Here is a 20204-nt window from a genome sequence, read left to right as displayed (position 1 = left end):
TTTTGTAAGTTGTACGCCCGACGTAAAAGATGCACGCCCCTGGCGTCGGGGCAGACGTTGTTTCAGACACTGGTAGTGCTGATTAAAATTGCAAAATATTGTTTGCAATGGCCGGTTAAAATTGTCCGTAGGTGTTAATGAGTGAGTTGTCTGTCTCAGTGTGCCCTGCGATTGGCTGGCAACCAGTTCAGGGTGTCCCCTGCCCACTGCCTGAAGATAGCTGGGATGGGCTTCAGCACCCCCGCGACCCTACTAAGGATAAGCGGTGCAGATAACGGACAGATAGATGTTTGCAATGGGAATCAAACCCGTATTGACGCTGAAACTTTACCACTGAGCCACCAGTGGTACAGATGATATTTGAAAAGGCAATAGAGGTTTTTCATTCTCACACTATTTTTAATCACTATGCCAGAAATACTGATTTATATAGTGCATTCTGATAGGTCACCTGCTACAGTCATACCACCCTGACAACAACTGATCTCGGGAAGCTAAGCAGGGTAGGGCCTGGTAAGTATTTGGATGAGAGACCGCCTGGAAAAAACAGGTGCTGTAAATAGGTCATTTGGCGCATGCTCTGCTGCCACAGCACTGACTGTACCACCCCAGTACTGTCGGTGAAAATGAATTTCCCTAGGGGGCCCAAATAAATTGAATTAAAATACAACAGTCTCTCTGTTTCTCCAACTGTGCGTCTATAACCTCTCGGTTTAATATGTATACATACGAAAAGAGCTTGCTTAGTATTTTGCTGAAACATTTTCCATTTTCTGTTTCTGTTTTTTGCAACGTTAATGTTGGCACTCTCTTCACCACGACCCGGGTTTGAATCCTGTTTGGTCAGCGACACTTATCGAAGGATCAATCCTTGCACAAATTTGGTATACCCAAAAAACCTTGTGAAATACCGCCCACCAATAATTACTTGATGCATTACCCAAACTTAGCCGCCGTATTTTGCTGTATATAAGGCACACTAGGTTTTAAGGGGCACGTTCACTTTTCTTGCCAATTTGGGGTTTTTAGATGAACCTTATAGTCCGTTAAATACGGTAGTAATAATGTTGTAGCTATAGTAAACATAAAAGGCGGAAAAAGACAGTGACAATAAAAACATAAAGCATTAAATATTCCATGAACCCTGGTTCAAAGAAGGGCTACTCTCATAAATCATTCATAAATGCATTGTAGCGCGGTCATAAGCATTTTTAAGTATTAAACACATTTGAATTTAATATAAAATAATTAAACTTCTGAACTTTCAAAACACTTTATTTACAAGTCTAAGGGGAATGAAAGCCTGGCAGGCCGCCAGGCAAATGACGTACAGATGGAAACTCGGAATTTTAACATTCTCGAGTTGATCTTTGATGGTTATTTCATATAAAAGCCATACAGAGGGGTAAAAGTGAGTGCCTGAATCAACTGACAAATGTATCTGCTTCTTTTTATCACATAAAGCGCACAATTAATTTTCACTGTGAAGTACACAGCAGCCAAATCGTAAAACTTATAAGCATAATTAAATTAAAGCTAATGCAAATGTTCTTTGAAATTATCTTAGCATTTTTTTTAACAAACATTTATTTTATTACCAGTGAAGAAGGTCGGTCATCCTTTACATGCAAACCAAAGTCAACAGAACTTGAATTATCCTTTGTTTGAAATTTAAAATCGTGTGCACCAGCCAAGTTGTTGGCAAGTAGAAAAATTCAGTTCTTATAGAAAGATAAAAGCACACAAGCACACTTAAACGGTTATAAATTTTGGGTAAAGGGCACCTTGCTGAAGAAAAGTTTAGCCCACTAATACAAGACTTCACCAATTTTTTGAGAAAGGAATAGTGTTCCCTCATCATACTTCTGTTCAACTTTCGTGTCCTCAGTTCATTGCAGATTTTTTTTTATATTAATTAGTTCTGCGGATTTTTGTGTGCAATCAAAGAATTTTGCAGTCACTTTAAGAGTGCACGTTCACTCAAACCAAACAAAGAACTGCATTCTGTTTCCCGGGTACCAAATGGAGCTTCCAAATGAATCGTTTCCAAGTTTGTGAGCAACCTGATCAGCAACAGTGACGTCATCACGAAAACAAAAGTCATAAACGTCCATATTTAACTTTTGACATTAATTAAAGGATTTAATTTATGTCACTAACCAAAAATCAACGAAGTAACCTGTTTGTTACTGCGCCAAAAGTGTCGTCCGTTTCTGTTTTCAAGTGCTTGCACGTCGCTTCCCGTAAGCATGTACTTACACAACTTTGCTCCACCATATATGGCAGGGGCGTCAAAGTCAAACGCATAGAAAGGACAAGTGAAAAAGTTGAACTACAAGTCGAGGACTAAACTGCTTGAATATTGAACATTTTTAAAATATTGCATATAGTCTAGTCCATTGTTTTTGAACCACTGTGCCGCAGCACTCCAGTGAGAAACCCAGGGTTTGTCGGTGTACAAGTCCCACAGTGCTTTGCGGCATAAAAATATCCCAGATGAGGCAACTGCGCGTGCGCACAATTAAACAGATTAATTTTGTTCCACTCTAGTCCTGGTTTCCTTCTTTGCGGAAATTCACCAAATTTGAAATATGATTAACTGTGAAAAAGGGGAAAACTGTAGAAAACTAATTATTAACAAAATAGAGGGCACGATTTTCATTTTTTGAAATAGACTTTAATTTGCAAGGAGCAGTAAAAAGTATCATTTTTTGCAAATTGTTAGATAAATGCCCTACCCAGATCTTGGTTAAGGGCATCAAGCTAAAATGTCCGATTAGCTAAGATAAAACTGACACATCAAGAAGTATAGTACAATTTCCTGTACAGTACCAAACCTAATAAAATAAAATCATATAAGCAAAAAAAACAGACGAACCTGCATGCAAATTCAAATGTAACATCGAAGCACCTGCGCAAATAAACCTCCTGAGGTCAGGCGGTACAAACCGCAGTATGCAAACCCGCTTTCAGCACCATGGGGGCGATGATCAATGCCAGACCATAAAACGCTACGTGGTTTCGGTTAGTCAAGGGTGGGCCACATTCAAAGGAAGAACGAGTTAATGATTATAAAAATGAACAGATTACTCATTATAGAGCAGTAGTTCCTTCACCGAGGTTTAAAACATCCCACGATTATGTTTTTCTTCTTTATCCAAGATAAAATTCAACAATAGCTCCAGTCAGACTACAAATAGGGAAGATCTACAGTATTTCTGAAATTTTTGTTTAAAATCTACTGTAATACAGCAGTACAACAAAAAATGCAATGAAGTAAATAGTCCCTTGGTTTTCGCATCTAATGGGGACCGGAAGCGCCTGCGAAAAGTGATAATCCACAAAGTACTGGGCGCACCTTACCGCAAACTTACCTCGAGATGACATCCTTTCCAACTGAGACTATACAACTGTAACAAAATAACAGCTATAGATCTACAATAAACACACAACACGGACCTGCCGCCTCGCTATTGCCTTCTCTTTTGAAGACGCCTCAGTCTTTTTCCGGACCTAATAACACTCCACCGACCACCCACTGCTAATACCCATTTATTTGCCCTTTTCTGAATTTCCTCAGAGTCTGATTTAATTGCTGGATTTTTTTTTATGTAACAAACCGCTAAAAGCTAGCTGACGCCGTTTGTTTTGGGCTGAACTTGGGTGACTTGTGTGCCCGCTCCGCTGTTTGACTGACAGCATACACCAGCCTATCACTGTCAAACATACAGATAGTCACACCCACCAAACACACAAAGCCATCCCCAATCCGCCCCATGATTGCATGCAATGTGCTGCCCGCTCAAAACACAATGCGCAATATGTTGATATCAATGACAATAAAGACATTTTAATTCGATTCAGAATCTGGGAATCAGTGAAATAGCGATAACCAAAGGGCTACGTAGTGAGGGATTACTGCATATCCTCACTCTTGTATGAAATACAGTACACACACACACAACTTTTAGAGGAAGGTGGAATATTTTGACTGTTCTGTATAATCCTGAATTGCCGTTTGGCCACCACCATGGCCTTTTAGCGCAGTGCTTAGCATATTAAGCTATTGCTAGCAAGTCCGCTTATTTTGTCATACTTTATCATACATACTGAAATGACAAGGACATCATGATTGACATTTCGTGACAAATGACAGAAGATTGCTGATTTACTTTAACGACATCGAAGCACTTTAAAAGCCAGGTCGCTCCCATGCAGAGGAAAAGCAGCATTACTGTCTTTAATAGAATCAGAGCCCCAAAATAGCTTGTTCTTTTTTCACTAAAGGTTAAACCAACAGGCGACGATAACATTCCCACTGTGATTCCTGCAAGACAACCTGGTGTTTTTGCAACAATGAAAAACAAAATTCGTGGACTGACTTAAACATTTTATTATTTCTTTGCGTTACGCCTTGACGACATTTTTGAAAAACAGTTGCGTAAGTATGATACATATTCACATACCACTAAAATGAATCATCACTTCTCTGTTAAATGCACAATATAATTCTATTGATCAAAAATGTTAGGGGATTGATAATTGATAATAGGAGCCCCTGAACAGGAATATGTACAATAGTCTGAAGTTATATTTCTGAATATTTTTCTTCTGGCGGTGAAATAATACATTTTTGTGTACAAGTCATGATAGAAAACATTTTTTTTGGGGGGGGGGAATCCTTAAAAAAAAATCTCTAAAGTGGCTTGTTCTTATTTCACTGGTCCTCTGAAAATATTTGGCATCCAATTAAGTAATATGCCAAAAAGTTTGTGGATATTTTAGTGTGCAGATTATAAGCAGTGGTTGAGGAACATGACAGATGTATGAGACATGTAGGCTTGGTTTCATGGCTTGAAAGATGGTTAAGTCAGCACAACTAAAAGTATGCCGTCACCTGTGGATAAGCTCCGGTCCGGGACTAAAACAAGAGCTGCTGTGACAAAGACTATTTAAACCAAGAATTATTTTTTCGTACATATTTCTTCCAAAGTCAGATGATGTAAAAAACAAATACATCTCAGATAATGGAACTGAACGAGCCCACTTTAAGAGCTCCCCTGGAAAACCCAGTGGTAAAGTCATTGATGTGCTGCTTAAAGCAGAAATGTCAACTGACGTCTGCGCCGACCCCTCTGGGACCGAGAGCTTTGGTGGTGATGGACGGCAGAGAAAACAGAGGAGAACCTGAGGGGAGAGGCCAGGTCAGGGCCGATATATTTCCAGCTTTGATGTAACGTCGTAATGGGGCCGGGCTACGCTCATGGGAAAGAAATGATTTTAGACAAGACCGAGGTCACATGAGAAAAGTTTGCCATATTCTGTAACATTGCTGAACAGACTAAGTGGCAAAGTCAAAAAAGTCAAAGTCTTATGCCAACGAGAAAAGTTATAGATTTTTTCTGGTCTTCTCCATTGTCCCAAATACAGTGTTACCTCTTTATACAAGCTTAAATCGTTCTAGGGTAGCTTGAATTGCTTGAGTAACGAACAAATTCTCCCAATATGAAATAATAAAAAACGTATTGGTCTGTTCCACTCTTCCCAAAAGCATACCAAAAGAAACCCTAAATAGCTATATAACACATCTTCCTTATCACTAAAAACTAGAGGTAAGATCGGGCCAACAAAAATCCAGCCCGACCCGCCCCGCCATTATTTAACCTCGGCCCAAACCGAGCCCGACAAATTAACTGAATTTGAGGGACTGAGCCCAAAGAAAACCTATAGTTTTATATTTTATTTAGGAGGAGGAGGGGTGTTTTGGGCCAAATCTGGTCGGTGGTTCGCGCCCCGGCCGAGTCATTCCTAAGACTTAAAAAGTGGTCGGCGGCGCCCTCTGTTGGCTGCGGCTGCATCGGCTCGCTACAACGGGTCAGGTGCAATCGACATTTCGTTCTGTGTACATTGTTACACAGAATGACAATACAAGGAAATTATTATTATTATTATTATTATCTCAACCACCAATCCCCCCAACGCTCTAGAGTTTTGGGTCGGATCAGACTCGGACTGAGCCTAAGATCTTACCTCGACTCAATACACATTCAAATAGTTATCAAAGATAAAACACAAAAATAAGATGATATTAGATGATATTAACTAAATAAAATGCGAGTCCATGATGAGCATTTATCATGGAATGTGCGTGCGGAGTAGCTTGGATGTGGGAGGAGTGACGGCGATCGTATACCTGTCAATTTATACGCTTTCCCCGTATTTTATAAAATTTTCAATTATTTAAAATTGTGTACATGGAAATTAAAAAAATAAAAAAGCAAAAACGTACCACAAAAAAAACATTCCTATCCCTGTGAAAAACACAATATAATCCGTACAACAATTTTTCTAAGATGAATTACATTAAAAAAAAAACAAAAAAAAACAGTGAGACTGTACTTGTCTTTCCCATTTTGGCTTTGATCTTGACTGTCTCAGTCACTGGTAGCAATCAAAAACATAATTTAGATAGCTCACGCTGTATTGTTGCGGTATTCTGCATGGACTGTCTGTAACTCTGTAAGCATATAGGTGCCGAGTTACGTTAGTAAGGAATATAAACGCTTAAGGGAAAACGCAAACATTAATACGGGGAGCAGTTGGCCGAGTTTGACGGGTATGAAATCGAGATACTTGCTGTAAACTTGAAATGAACGCATACACAAAAATGATCACAGCACTCCCTTTTTTGCCTGTAGTAGTTTGCATGCCCCAACTGGGACCAGCGATGAGCAGTCACGAGTGGTGAGTGGCCTCGAGCAGTCTCTAGTGGTAGTCTCGTGATCTGGCTTTTTGGTAGCATGCAGAGCAAGATTTTTTTTCCATATAAAACTCGTCTATTATAATTCTCGTGTTTATCGGTGCTCGTATCGAGAGGTGCCACTGTACGGCAAAGCAAAGGATAATTCTATAAAGTTATCACCTATTTCTTTATTTCATCTCACCTGGCCTCAACTTTCTTCCCAGGATTGCTTTGACAAGGGAGTGTGCAAAGCTCAGATAAGGATTAATGATGAGTTAATAGGCAGTGCCGCGTCTGACATCCTAGTGTGAACGTATGTGTCTGATAGGCTAAACAAACAGTGCGAGAAGATCAACATGAAGGTCAATGTTAAGCTAAAAACGTGTGGCTGTACAAAGTGGGAACGAAAGGCCAATTACGAGTACAACAGAAGAAGCCTTTGTGTTATCCCTTTCTTTTGTTGAGGATATTTGATATCACCTTATAATCTAGCGCTTTGCCACCTGGGTGTCTCCCTTTGCAACATTTTTATCTCCGATATGATACTGATATTTAATCCAGACATGTATTCCCATACGATTTCCTCCGATCCGATATTTGCAGAAAATAGGCATGCTGTAGTGTTTTTTTCTAATCTGAATTGGACATATAACAGTTCAAATTTAATAATGAATCTGATTCGGCTTCATGGCCAACACAACTAGTTAATTCATTCAGACAAATATTTGTTTTGATCTCTGCAAGCTAATTCTAGAAGTTGCCGTAAAAGCAGTGACAGAAAAAAATTCACTGCTTGTATATCAGAGACTTTGGATGAAACCAAATACAATCGGATAGGTTTCTGGGCCAATATGAGACCTATCTCAGCGTTTTCCATTGAATTTTGTGAGACCCCGGTGGGTGACAGTCTAGGCATTCCCAGGAGCATGCCGGGGGGTGTCCCACGCATTGCCCTCGAACACACCACCAAGCAAGCACCAATGTTGACTGAAATAAGACAGAACCTCTGAAAAACCACGCAACAATAAATGTTTAAAAATATCATTAGTCTCTACTGAATATTGACATTTAGAAACACAATGTGCTAAGCTTTGAGGGAATTATACAGATACTTCTGTCAGTAATAGACAATGCGCGATAATTATTAGTTTGTAGTCTGTGCAGCCTTTTGAGGCTTGTGATTAAGGGGCTATACAAATAAACATTACTTGACTTTCTGAGCCATTTTTATAATGAAATGAGTCCAAATAAGGATTATTTTCCTGCTTTGACTTCTTTTATTTTTCTTAATTTCTTTTTTGTCCTCCGTACTGCACTCTCTTTTGAACTGTTCTTGTGCTCATTCCCCAACACAATCTTTGGTCCGGTCCGACCCTTAGTATAGAAGAATAAAAGAATAGAATAGAATTTACTTTTATTGTCATTCTTTGTAACAATGCGCACAGAACGAAATGTCGATCCACCTGACCCGTACAGTTAAACTGTAGCGAGCCGATGCAGCCACAGCCAAACAGGGCGCAGCCATTTTTAGTCATTAGGTGACCAAACCCCCTAACTCCAACCCTTAATGCTGAGCGCCAAGTAGGGAGGCAATGAGTACCAATGTTGTAAGTCTTAGGTATGACTCAGCCGAGGCTTGAACCAGCGACCTCCCAGTCTCAGAGCGGGCGCCCTACCATCTAGGCTACCGAGCTGGTATCTCCTCTATTATATGATAAAATACTGATAAACTGATTATTAAGAATCCTGTCAATGGTTTGGGGTTGACTTGATATATAGGATTAACATAAAACATTGAGACACATGTTTTTAGAGTTTGGCTGAATAAAATCAGATTTTTTAATGTATATATAATTTCAAAACCAGCCATAAGAAGACTCTTTTCTTCGTGGTGTATCAAGCGCGACAAAAACTACAATTTTTAATTACATAAACGAACATGACGTGCTATCACCAGAGCAGTGTTTTCTACGTCCAAAAATAGTGTAGTTTTTTTCTATGCTGAAAGCTAGTGTGTTCATCTACAATCCAGACTAGTAGCTTTATCTTGACCAAAAGTTTATGTAGTAAAATAATTACATAATTCTAAAAAATGTGTCTGTTTTTCCTAACTTCCACACATATATGGCTTAGTATGACTTAAACTCAGGTGCATTTTATAATCCAGAACATATAGTAAGTCATATTGGTAGCCTGTCATGTAAATGTTGTTAATTCATAGGATAACAACAGGTAATTGTACAGGAAATATAGAAAACAGACAACCACAACTAAAGTAAAATAAAGTCAAATAATTTGGAAATATTTGCTTTATAATAAAATAAGTAACTCAACTACTGCTCAGCTCAGTCATGCAGAAGTGATTTACAGCCACTGGCTTTCTTTTAGAGAGTGAATATTGACTCTGTAAAGAACAGTACTTTAATCTCATCAGCGCTGAGTTACAGACGGGCTAATCTGTACAGATTGCTGCAAGGATGGGCCTCAAGGGCTCCATACACAGGGGTCAGTATTGATGAGCTGGTGAAAAAAAAAAAGCAAGCGGAGGTTCAAGGGCCGGTAATGAGCGAGTCAAATTCTTCAATAGTGGATGTGATGTATATGCTGCCCGGAGAAGCGATTATGTACACGAACATATAAAAACAAAAAGCTTCTGTTTTTAGATGTGAATATAATGTCTAAAATAAAATAAGTGTTTTCCCACATGTAAACTAGAAAATCAAATCCCAAGGGTTGTCTGTTTTTGTTCTCAAAAAAGGACGTCGCCGGCAAGTCTCTGGAGAGGGTTAACGTCTCACACCACACTTACAAAATATGACATGGACATTTTGTGAGTTTTTATTTAACATCAAAGACAACTGAGTTATTACATAGTCATATATGGGATTCAGAAATTAGAAGGGGCATGAAGTTAAGAAGGAAACCATTACCATGATAAAAAGGCTACCAGGTGAGCAATCATATAATTAGACTATAATTATAGTCGCACAATAATTGGAACATTAGTGGAAAATCGAACGAGTCATCGTTCATCTAATGGTACTCTCACCTACAACTCAAAAGTATGATTCATTCAATAATTGTGCATATTTTTAGAGAACCACAAAGGTAGTTATTGGCGAAACCCCACCGAAATAACTAATTTTAATGATACCCCCCAGAACTGGGAAGAATATGTTTAAATAACGCCCAATTAGTGAGCTGACCAATATGAAGTACAGTGACCCCGGTATATGACCTTATGATGTTTTCACCTAAAATGTGAATAAGATGTTTTTGCAACCCCTCTTTACAGCTTTTTCCTCAAGATACAATGTCAATGAAGATCTTTCTGGTGCCCAAGAACTTAATTTATTTTGCATATGCCAGTCACACGGGCGCATTGGTCTCAAAGATTCCTGTCTGCTATTAGTTAACGTCATACAAGATGCTGGTCTGCTATCGGTTTGCCTCACGGCTCAATGAAAATTCTGATATGCTTTTAGCTGAACTCCCTCCCACAATGTCTTTTTCTTCATTCAATTTGGAATCTCGTGCGCTACGCAAAGACTTAACAAGTCAGCAATACAATACTGTGTTTTTCTTATGTAATGATTTGCAAAAGATCCTAAGGCTTGCAGGGATGATAAAAGAAAACACAAAAACATAATAACAATGTAAACGAAGCATGTAATTATGAAAACATATGAAGGCACAAGCATAGTTACCCTCAATCAATTAATCAACAATTAAAAAAAATAGCATGCTATTAATGTTATAAATGATCAAACATTATTTTGGTTCTCAATGCATCTTCGTGAATTACATTCAGACAAATTAGGCTTTTATTACTTTAAACTCCTTTTGATACCAGTTCCTTGGTACATTTATTGTGTTTTTCTTTCTTTGTTATATCATGAATATGCATGCATACAGTGAGTGACTTCTAAGTGTTGCCTACAATTGGGATTCTAGTGTGTGCTGTAGGGACTATAAACATCACAACATATTGGACAAAAAAAGAAGACTGGCTTGACATTAATCTATGTTTGTGCACAATTCATAGATGACGTGGATCATGACCCAAAGTATTGCATTCAAAAAGAAAATTATCCCATGTGAAAAAGCAATATTTTGTCTATTTATTTTGTTTTTTTTTAACACAAATTATCCCCACTGGGTTAATTAACATGTGAGCTGGAGCCTAGTTCAACCCCAGTCTGGTCTGCAGTTAATCGCAACATTATTATTTTCATCTCCCTAGTGATACAATTTATCCAAGAATAGATAAGGTTGGCTTGTTATCACTGGGATTAGTCAGTCTGACTCTAGGGACAAGGTTGCACAAATAAAATGTTATTTATTGTACTGTAGAGTCTAGAGCAAGTTCTCTTTTTCTTTTTTTATGGATATTTCTGTTGTGCGTAGAGCCCAAAAATCGAAAGTCTTTTTTTCTTATCACTGATTTGGAAACTGCTACATTGATTTAATGAAAACCCAGTTGATGGATTGTAGAGCAGATAATTTACCAGGGAAACGGGAGAAGACAGCTTTGTACACCCTCTTGTGTAACGGGGCTGAGGTATACAAAGGCGGTCATTATCTTCCCTTGTGATGCAGTCACTACAGTACAGGGTGATGAATGGAATTGGGTGCAGCAGAACAGGAAAACAGTGGTGTCAAAGGGTATCAGCAAAATACAAGCTCTTTTAATGGGTAACAGAGGCAGCACCCCCAAAATTGCCATATGTTCGGCACTATAAGCCACACCATGTTGTAAGGCGCACCCCCCAAAAAATTGTCTTTTGTTATATTTTTTATCCATAAATAAGGTGCACCGGACTATAAGTGGCATTAAATTAAAACTACAGTAAGGGCTAGGTTTGCACAATCAGTCGAAAAATATCGCTGAGAACAATTGTAAAACATGCGATAGGATTCAAAACTCAAGGCTGGGGAAACAACACAAATTACAGGGTGTGTACACCATTTTTCCTGGCCAAATTCAAGCATTCTTTATGGACTTTTAGAGCCAATTTTTAATTTCTCCAGGACCATTAAAAGAAGAAATTCAGTGTGAATCGTGTATATTGCCGATACACAAATATATCTGCGCTTCACATATGCGATTTTTACTCTTGCGTATGCATTTATTTATTATTTTTGAGACATATCTATCCAAATATAGGTGTTGGGTAAATTGACAGGAATATGTAGCTTACATTCTTAAATTGCAAGAAGTTCTTCATATCACAATTCACCACTGGGAAAGGCTAACTTGAATTTTTGCATAATCCATAATAAATGACCATAATTAATACGTAACCCTTGCATTAATACATATTTCATAGTGCCCTGTTTAGGTGAAGCATGCACCTTCCCTCCTGTAAGGAGTGATGACACCTCATAGGGCAATGTCATAGAAACTAATGCTACCAGGGAAGAAATGCAATGGCAAAGCTACAACCCCAAAGAGTAGTGTCAGCGTCATTTTGAAGTAGACTTGTTGTAATACACAGCAACAAGCGTTTACAAGCACTTCACCCAAAATTCAGGCAATTTTTAAGCCTTGAAAACACAACTTAAAAATTCAAGCATTTTCAAGGATTTCAAGCACATGTATGAACCCTGCAGACTATAAGGTGCATGGAAAAAAACAACAGTAAGGTCTACGGTTTCACAGCATTTAAATATATATCGTAATTGTACATTAATCAATCAGTCGAAATATATCACCGATCACGATTGCAAAACATTGGATGTGACCGGATTCGGACCGGATTGCTGCAGGGAGAGCGCCTTGTTCTATCCACTAGACCAAGCTGCCTCAAGTGGTCATTTTTGATTTCCTCCGTATATAGAGTACACAGGATTTTAGGACGCACCAATTTGGGTTTTTTAGGTGCACCTTATAGTTCCGTAAAATACAGTACATTCAGTCTTTCATTTTGCACAGGGATCAAATTCACAGAGAGATAAATGAAGTGTAGTGTGGAAGGCTATGCGAGCCACTCTTAGTATCTGAATAGCTGAAAACACAGTGGGAGGTAAAGCATGCTTACATTGGGATTATTCCCATGACCGGCTTCTAACTGGGTGTCCTGCAATGGACGGTGTAGCGCGGGAAAAAAATTTGCAAAGTGTTAGGTGGGGCGATGGGGGGGAGAAGCATCATACTAGAATAGTGAGTCTGAAAGAAAAGCGTGAACCAATTTCTCTTCCGTCTTACTGACAAGAAGTTTTCCGCAGTGAGCTGAATTCTATTCATTTTCTAATGAACAGTTAGTGACTGTCTGGTGTGTACTGGCCCAGGGAAATGTTTTGTTAACTTAGGTATTTAACTCTTAACCGCTCCTGTAAAATTAGCCTAAAATCCCAATACAAGACGTACATGCTGTTCTTGAACCGTTTGGAGAATATGGATGGTTTTGGTCTCTTTTGAAAAGTAATACTAAGGTAATAAGTTTTGTCCCAAACTGAAGTAATCACTGCAAGTGCTACAAATATTGAGTAATCTGAGTTGGAACACACAGAAATAGAAGGTTTATATTCTCGCTTGAATTCGTTTTTTGCAATCAAACGCCTGCAAATAGGTGAAGCATGGGAACCTTACCTAGTACTTTGTCGAATTTTATCTGAAAGACTAAACATTGTATTTTACACATTGTTCTAAGGGTAGGTTTAGGCGTTGACAAACATGGCCATTTAGAGATGACCAATTCACAGCCCCTTAAAACTTTTTACTTGGGCCAATTTTTAGACAATTTGAAAGTTTTAAATGTTTGACGTGCCTATCCAAATGTGATCCCATGATTGTGCACATCTGCGTGTAATATAGTTGCATAAAAATAAATCACGATTGGTTTCTTGACCAACTACTAAAAAAAAAATGTTCTCTTATAAGAAAGTTCATGTATTCTTGTTTATTATTCAAATCAATAGTTTGTTTTAAATGAATATGTTTTTTTTACCAGTAGGGGGCAGTAAATGCCACACAACATCCCTTTAATCAAGTAAAATAAGAAAATAGTACCAAGAGAACATGAATTCATGAATGCAATAAAAGACCAAAAAACATTAAACATGAATGACAAAACTTAAAATAAACTAAAAAGCAGCCCAAAAAGTTGAGATTAATTTACTGTATAGAACCGATGAGTTAAAACCTACAACTGTTGTTGGGACTGAACAGGATTGAATGTAAAATGCTTATCTGTGCAACTCTGGTAAATGTTTAAACAGTGGCTCAAAACTATGGGTATGAATAAACCAAATTATAATATTGTGATTAAGTCTTATTAAACTGTAATGCAGTAGTTATACATTTTACAAACTCCCGTCCTCATTTGTGAGACATTAATCCATTCATACAACAGTGTTTGCTATACAAGCAGTGCTACTTAAATGTGCTATCTAAAAAGGAATCAGAATAAAAGCTGCATAATTAAAATAGAGAAACCGGACTAGCAACTTGGTGTATGCGAGTTTTACAGCACAGGCGGGGCCAAAGTGGGCCCCTTTTTCAGCCCGGGAGTTTTACACCCAAAGGCGGCCTACTTAGCAATGGAGGAGGAATTTGAATGAATGTAACAGCAGCAAGCCCTTAGGATGCATTTTCATTGGGAAGAAATTCAGGTATATGTTGACAAGTTACCAGAAAACACTTTGGATTTAAAAGTACCTTAAAAATTCTGATATACATGAAAACAGTAATATCAGTCATTTCAAAATCAAAATTGTATTTGCCTTCCCAACCGATTGCTTGGCTTCACACTAAACTCCTATAACTCTTATGAAGTAGCTTTACTACACACATTTTAAGTAGGCTACTTAAAACATAAAAATCCTCCTAAGCGAAGCAGTGGTCTCTGCAGGTCTGTTGATGACAATGTCATTGTCTATGGAGATGAAAATTTCCTTTTCAGTGTAGGTCAGCATGAAGGCCTCCAAAGGTTCCTAAAACAGTGAGCTTCTCAGCCTAGTTTGCACACATGCAACCTGAGTACAGGAACTTATATGCCAGCCCAATGACATGGTAGGCATCTGTGAGGAGGTTATATAGGTCCTCTACATGCTTTTTCTGCTTTGTCTTCATTTACTTTACTCTTTTCCTCTTTTGTTTCTATTTTCCAAGCTTTTTTCACATCATTTTTCTCATTTTTTCCCACTTTTCCTTTTTCTCATTTTCCTTGAATTCTTTTGATTATTTGGCCTTTTATATCCTTTTGCTTCCTTAATTATCGTTTTTTCTTTTTTCTCCTTTTGCCTCTTCGGGTGTTTCTTTTTTCATCATTGTCTTTTTTTCCCATTTTAGCTTTATTAGTTCACCAAAAGTACATTTGTGCGGAATGTTACATAATAATTATTGATATAGGGATGAATGAGACAAAAACAATCTGAAGAGGCTTTTGGTACCTCTTTTTAGTGATCCAAGCCGAAAGAGCCGTTTCTCGAAAAAGCGCTGCATCTCAGTGCAGTAGTGAAAATAAATCGTATAGACTTGTGATAAAGTAAAAGTAATTGTGTGTATAGCATAGAATTTTTTGTTGATGGAATTTTAAGCATCTGACCCATTACAGTCACACATTTTTTTCAAAAATGTTTATTCTCCACTACAAAAAAAAGTTTCAGAATAAAAATACTATTTCTTTTTAGCTTGCCTTTTGCACACTTCAGTCATACAGGGTTACACAGGTAGCTTGTATGAAAAAAAAGTCAGCACATGAAGGAAAAAACTACGGATTTATTTCTCTATTTTAGTGCTTTCAAATCATTTATATGCAACTGCAGATTGCTAACACGGCGTAAAGAATGCAAAACCAAGATTTCAAATTCCTGCAAGACACTAAGAAGATATAAACAACAACTCTCACTTATTAGGGGGGAACTACAGCAGTGTCGGAGAAATGAAACCATCACTGCCAAGCACGGTGTTATTCGAGAGTAGAAAGCATTTGGAGACTCGAAAGTGATTTAAAAACAAATATATTTGCACTTACCTTGATAACCTCAATCCCTCTTTTCCTGAAAGACAAAAACCACAAAACATTAGTGAATACAGGTAAAAGTCCAGGATGAGCATATTGAATTTTCTCAATATGTTAAAAGGGAAGTGAAATATATTCGGACATCACTATATAATAAATTGATACAATAATGTTGATGTAAAAAATGAATGCACACAGTAAAAAGCAAGGGTGACAAAGAAATAAACTTGGCCAAGTCCTGTCATGCAGGGCTTAAATTTGCGAGCAATTTACCTGCAAATACGGCCAAAATTAAGATGTGAGGGAAAAAAAAATATAAATCAGGTTGCGCAATGTGAGGCAGTTTATTTTGAGTGACGATTTATCTTTTCTTGTTACGGGACAACTGTGTACTGAAAATATGGTCAAGCTCTGCTGCCACAAATATGGGTGCAATGCAAATCCTGTGCTCTGCAAAAACTAAAAAACATGTTTGCACTTCTGCTACCTGGGAGAAAGTTAGTATAGAACCTTGTCATGTTGACATTGAGTCATAACCCCTTCTACTGTACTCTACATTGGGGCTGTTGTCTATAACATATTCACCGGGAACAGACAGTTCCAAAGCCTTGAACCTTCACAAGGGAAGCGGGCGTGCTGCAGCCTATCCCAGCTGTCTTTGAGGAGTAGTCGTAATACATTTTGCTACTTGCACAACTTGCTTTATCAAACTCACCTTGGGACAATTAAGATTGGAATCCATGAACTCTGAACAGTGAAGTAGACACGCTACCCAGTAGTCGTTCAAAAGACCATTGCGAATACACTTTTGTGAAAGTATTTGCCCCCTTTCTTATATCTGTTTTTATGCATATTTCTCACTAACTCAAGGTTTCAAGATCATTAAACCACTTTTAATATCACATAGAGAAGGAAATACAAAATGCAGTTTTGAAATGTTGATTCAATTTATTAATGCATGAAAAACACCCCATAAAAAACCTATATGTCGCTATGTGGAAAAAGTAATTGCCCCTGAACCTCAGAGCGAGATGGGCCACCTTTGACAGCGATAACAGAAATTAAACGTTTACGATAATTGGGAACGAGTCTTTCACAATGCCGTGGAGGAATTTTGGCTGCCTTTTCTTTTCAAAATTGTTTCAAATCTGCCATATAGGAGGGGTTTCTAGATAATTCAGCTCAGCATCAAAGAAAATAGAGAAAAAGGGTCTCATACTCACAGCCCGCAAAATGATAGTTCATGGCCCCTGCCTTAATGCGAAATGGATGCTACCTCATTGTTAATTAGTAAGGTAGGGCTCAAGATTGTCATGCTTATGCTATGAGATCGATGTACGTCTACTACTGATTGGCTAGTTAGTTCCTGGTTAACCTTTTTTGCAATTTAATTACCAAATATTTTAATTAAATTGAAACACGGAACAAGGGGCTTCCAGGGTGTAGGAGGAGATCGTCACCGCTGTCGAACTAAAGCTTAAAGGACAATGAATGTACCTTGCACGTAACTTTGTGGTAGGTTTCTGGAGAGTTTGATATTTAGATTTTTCCACTGACATATTTAGTTTCTTAAAGGAGGGGTGCAATGTTTGTGGTGTCCATAATATGTTGAAAGTAGAATATTTCCTCTATTTAGGCTAAACAGAGGAAGATACTTTTTATCCCAAACAAACTTGGACCTCTTAACCCGCTAAACCTGCTTAGGAGCCATTTGCAAGTCTTTGGCCCACCATACAGGGTTCCTGGCGTGTTTTAAAAAATATTAGTTAGTGAAAATATATGGTTTTTGTAAGACAGAACTGGAAGGTAAATGCAGTTATTCCACATAATGGTGGCAAAGTATCATGTAATGATGGAAAAGTATCATATAAAGAGAAGTGGATCGGGTCCTTATTTCATAAAGTTGTGCTCTAAAACAAAAAAAATATTTTTGAAATTATAATTTGACTGTACAGAAGTTATTTGAAAAACAAAAACATCTTTATAACGTACAGTACTTTTATCTATTAAAAAATACTTGAACCTGTAAATTGGGCTTGTTAATGAGGAATAACTGAATAATTAAAGATATAAATCAAGGTTTCTACTTTGCAGATTTTCCCATTTCGCAGGGGGTTCTGCCCCCCATATACCGCGATATTTGAGGTAATGCTGTAGTTTAAATTGGAATTTCTTTATTGGACCTTTTCTTGTGGAAAGCCTGCCACAGGGTTCGTACACCTTTTTCATGGCCAAATTCCAGTACTTTTTTATTGACTTTTAAAGACAATTGTACAAATTCTCCACTACCATTGTATTTTAAAGAACCACGACTATATCAGCAATTAACATAAGCAAATTTTAATCTTGCATGTGCATGCTTCAAGATATATGATTTTCAGATTGTGAATAAATTGCAAATATATTTGTTTTTGAGACAAATCTCTGTCCATATAAGTGTTGTTTAGGTGGCCATTTGTGCACGCGCTGCATGTCAAATGAGAAATGATAATCTCTAGCTTACATTTTCACTTGCAGACAGTTCTTCCCATTACAATTTACAACTGAGAAACAATATGCACTCATTGCACTAATACACATTTCATAGTGTCCAGTTTGGGTGTAGCACGCTATCGTTCTGTAGGGCGTGACATCATAGAACAATGCCGTACAAACTAATGGTAGCTGCCGTTAATCAATAGTGAAAAAATGCAGTGGTAAAGCCAAAGCACAAGAAAGGAGTCTCAGCGTCTTTTGGGTCCCGATGTTGAGGAATGCTCTGCCCCCTGAGATTCGATCTGAAACCTCAGTGCAACTGTTTAAATCGAGGCTTACAACACACTTCTATTATATCGCTTATGAATGACCTATATTTCCTGTTGATGATATCTGTGTATTATTGTTATTACAACATCCGTTGCAGCCTGGTCATCCTGGAAGGGGGATTACCTCAAGTGCGGTACCTTCTCAAGGTTTCTTCATTTTCCTCATGTTGAGGATTTTGAGTTTTTCCTTGCCCTCGTGTAGGTTTAGATCAGGGGATGGTGTAATAATAGTCTGTAGTTTGCAGGAATCTGTGCAGCCCTTTGAGACTCCTTGTGATTAAGGGCTATCCAAATAAACATGACTTGACTTGACTTTTTTAGACGACTTGTTGCGAAACATGGCGACAATTCTAATCATTTACAAGCACTCCATCCAAAATTCAAGCACTTTTCAATCCTTAACATTAAAACTCAAGCATTTTCAAGGATTTCCAACACCCATACAAAACCTGCTGTTATTGCCAAACCTCACACAAACCTCAACTCCAGCAACCCAGTAAATCAAGTTGGAGAACCCTGGTGTAGAACAAACATTTGGTTAGAAAGAGACAGAAAACGAAAATCAAAACAGGCACAGCAGTTCCCCCCAAGGGCAAAAAAACATTTTAGCTCTCGGCCTTGTCTATCCTGCTTGTTTTTCACGTTGCATCCCCATGACGACAGCGGCTCGGCTATTCACCGCTGCACAACAATGTGGACATTTAATACTGCAGCTGCCGGATCATTTCATGCCCGTGGATGCACTCGTCGATTGTGTCGTTTGCTCTTTAATACAGAGCTTGTCTAGGAACGTGAACATAGTCGAGACGACTCTGTGTGGCAAAAATCTGAAGAAGCACCGCAGGCACGCAAGATTTTATTGTCACGGGCGGTATCGTGTATCCATTCGCTTCTCTTTGGCCTGTAACACAAATGGAGGCGAGCCCTCTGCCTGACGGTACATGTCTAACTGTTGCGAACTTTAGGTGCGTCTGTGCTGAAGTAAATCATTTCAGATGAGAAGTGATAACAAAAAAGACTTTGTCACTGTAATTCCACACATAACGCAACAGATCAGGTCCTTTCTGACACCCAAATATGATCTTAGCCAGAGGCAGGCCGTGCATTTCACGCCTAGGCCTTCAGTAGAAAGAATCAATCCAACCCTTAAACTAGTTTATGGCTATAAAACATTTACTGCAGCTACAGCTGCGACGCATATAAAAAAGCATCAATAGTCTCATGAAATGAAATGATCTGCATTTATATAGCGCTTTTCAAGTCAATGACTTCCCAAAGCGCTTTACATTGTGCTTCACATTTCCCAATAGCGGCCGTGATCTGTGCAGCCATGTAAGGCGCTAACCTGCTTATTGGGGGTATTGGGGGTTCAGTGTCTTACCCAAGGACACTTCGGCATGTAACACGGACAAGCTGGGATTCGAACTGGGATCCCTTAATCCTAACACGATCGCTCTACCTCCTGAGCTACTGCCGCCCCAAATAATAATAATAATAATCATAAAATCGCAATGTAGAAAAAAGCCACATTTTACCCACCAAATAATTTCTATCCTATCTTTCCTTGAGAATATTTTAATTACTCTGTCGTACAGATTTTTCGAGCATTTCAGTTTCATAAAAATGTTTTTTCCAACGTATTTTTGGCATACGTTTTTATTAGATTTAGGGCTGAAAGGGTCCTTTCAACAG

General features: G+C 38.2%; 1 protein-coding gene across 1 annotated transcript in view; it reads right to left on the bottom strand.

The window, feature by feature from the left end:
• LOC148351660 (inositol-tetrakisphosphate 1-kinase-like) overlaps nucleotides 1-20204 on the bottom strand; it is a 62573-nt gene that overhangs the window by 27935 nt on the left and 14434 nt on the right. The window contains exon 3 of the mRNA XM_088354343.1: nucleotides 15721-15745. Within this exon, the coding sequence (XP_088210469.1) occupies nucleotides 15721-15745 (25 nt within the window). The remainder of the gene's footprint in view (nucleotides 1-15720; nucleotides 15746-20204) is intronic.

Source organism: Urocampus carinirostris, chromosome 15, assembly GCF_059441175.1.
Source record: "Urocampus carinirostris isolate Australia breed hairy pipefish chromosome 15, RoL_Ucar_1.0, whole genome shotgun sequence".
NCBI classification, from domain to species: domain Eukaryota; kingdom Metazoa; phylum Chordata; class Actinopteri; order Syngnathiformes; family Syngnathidae; genus Urocampus; species Urocampus carinirostris.
The sequence above is the reverse complement of the archived record's forward strand: the minus strand, read 5'-3'. Positions and strand labels throughout refer to the sequence as shown.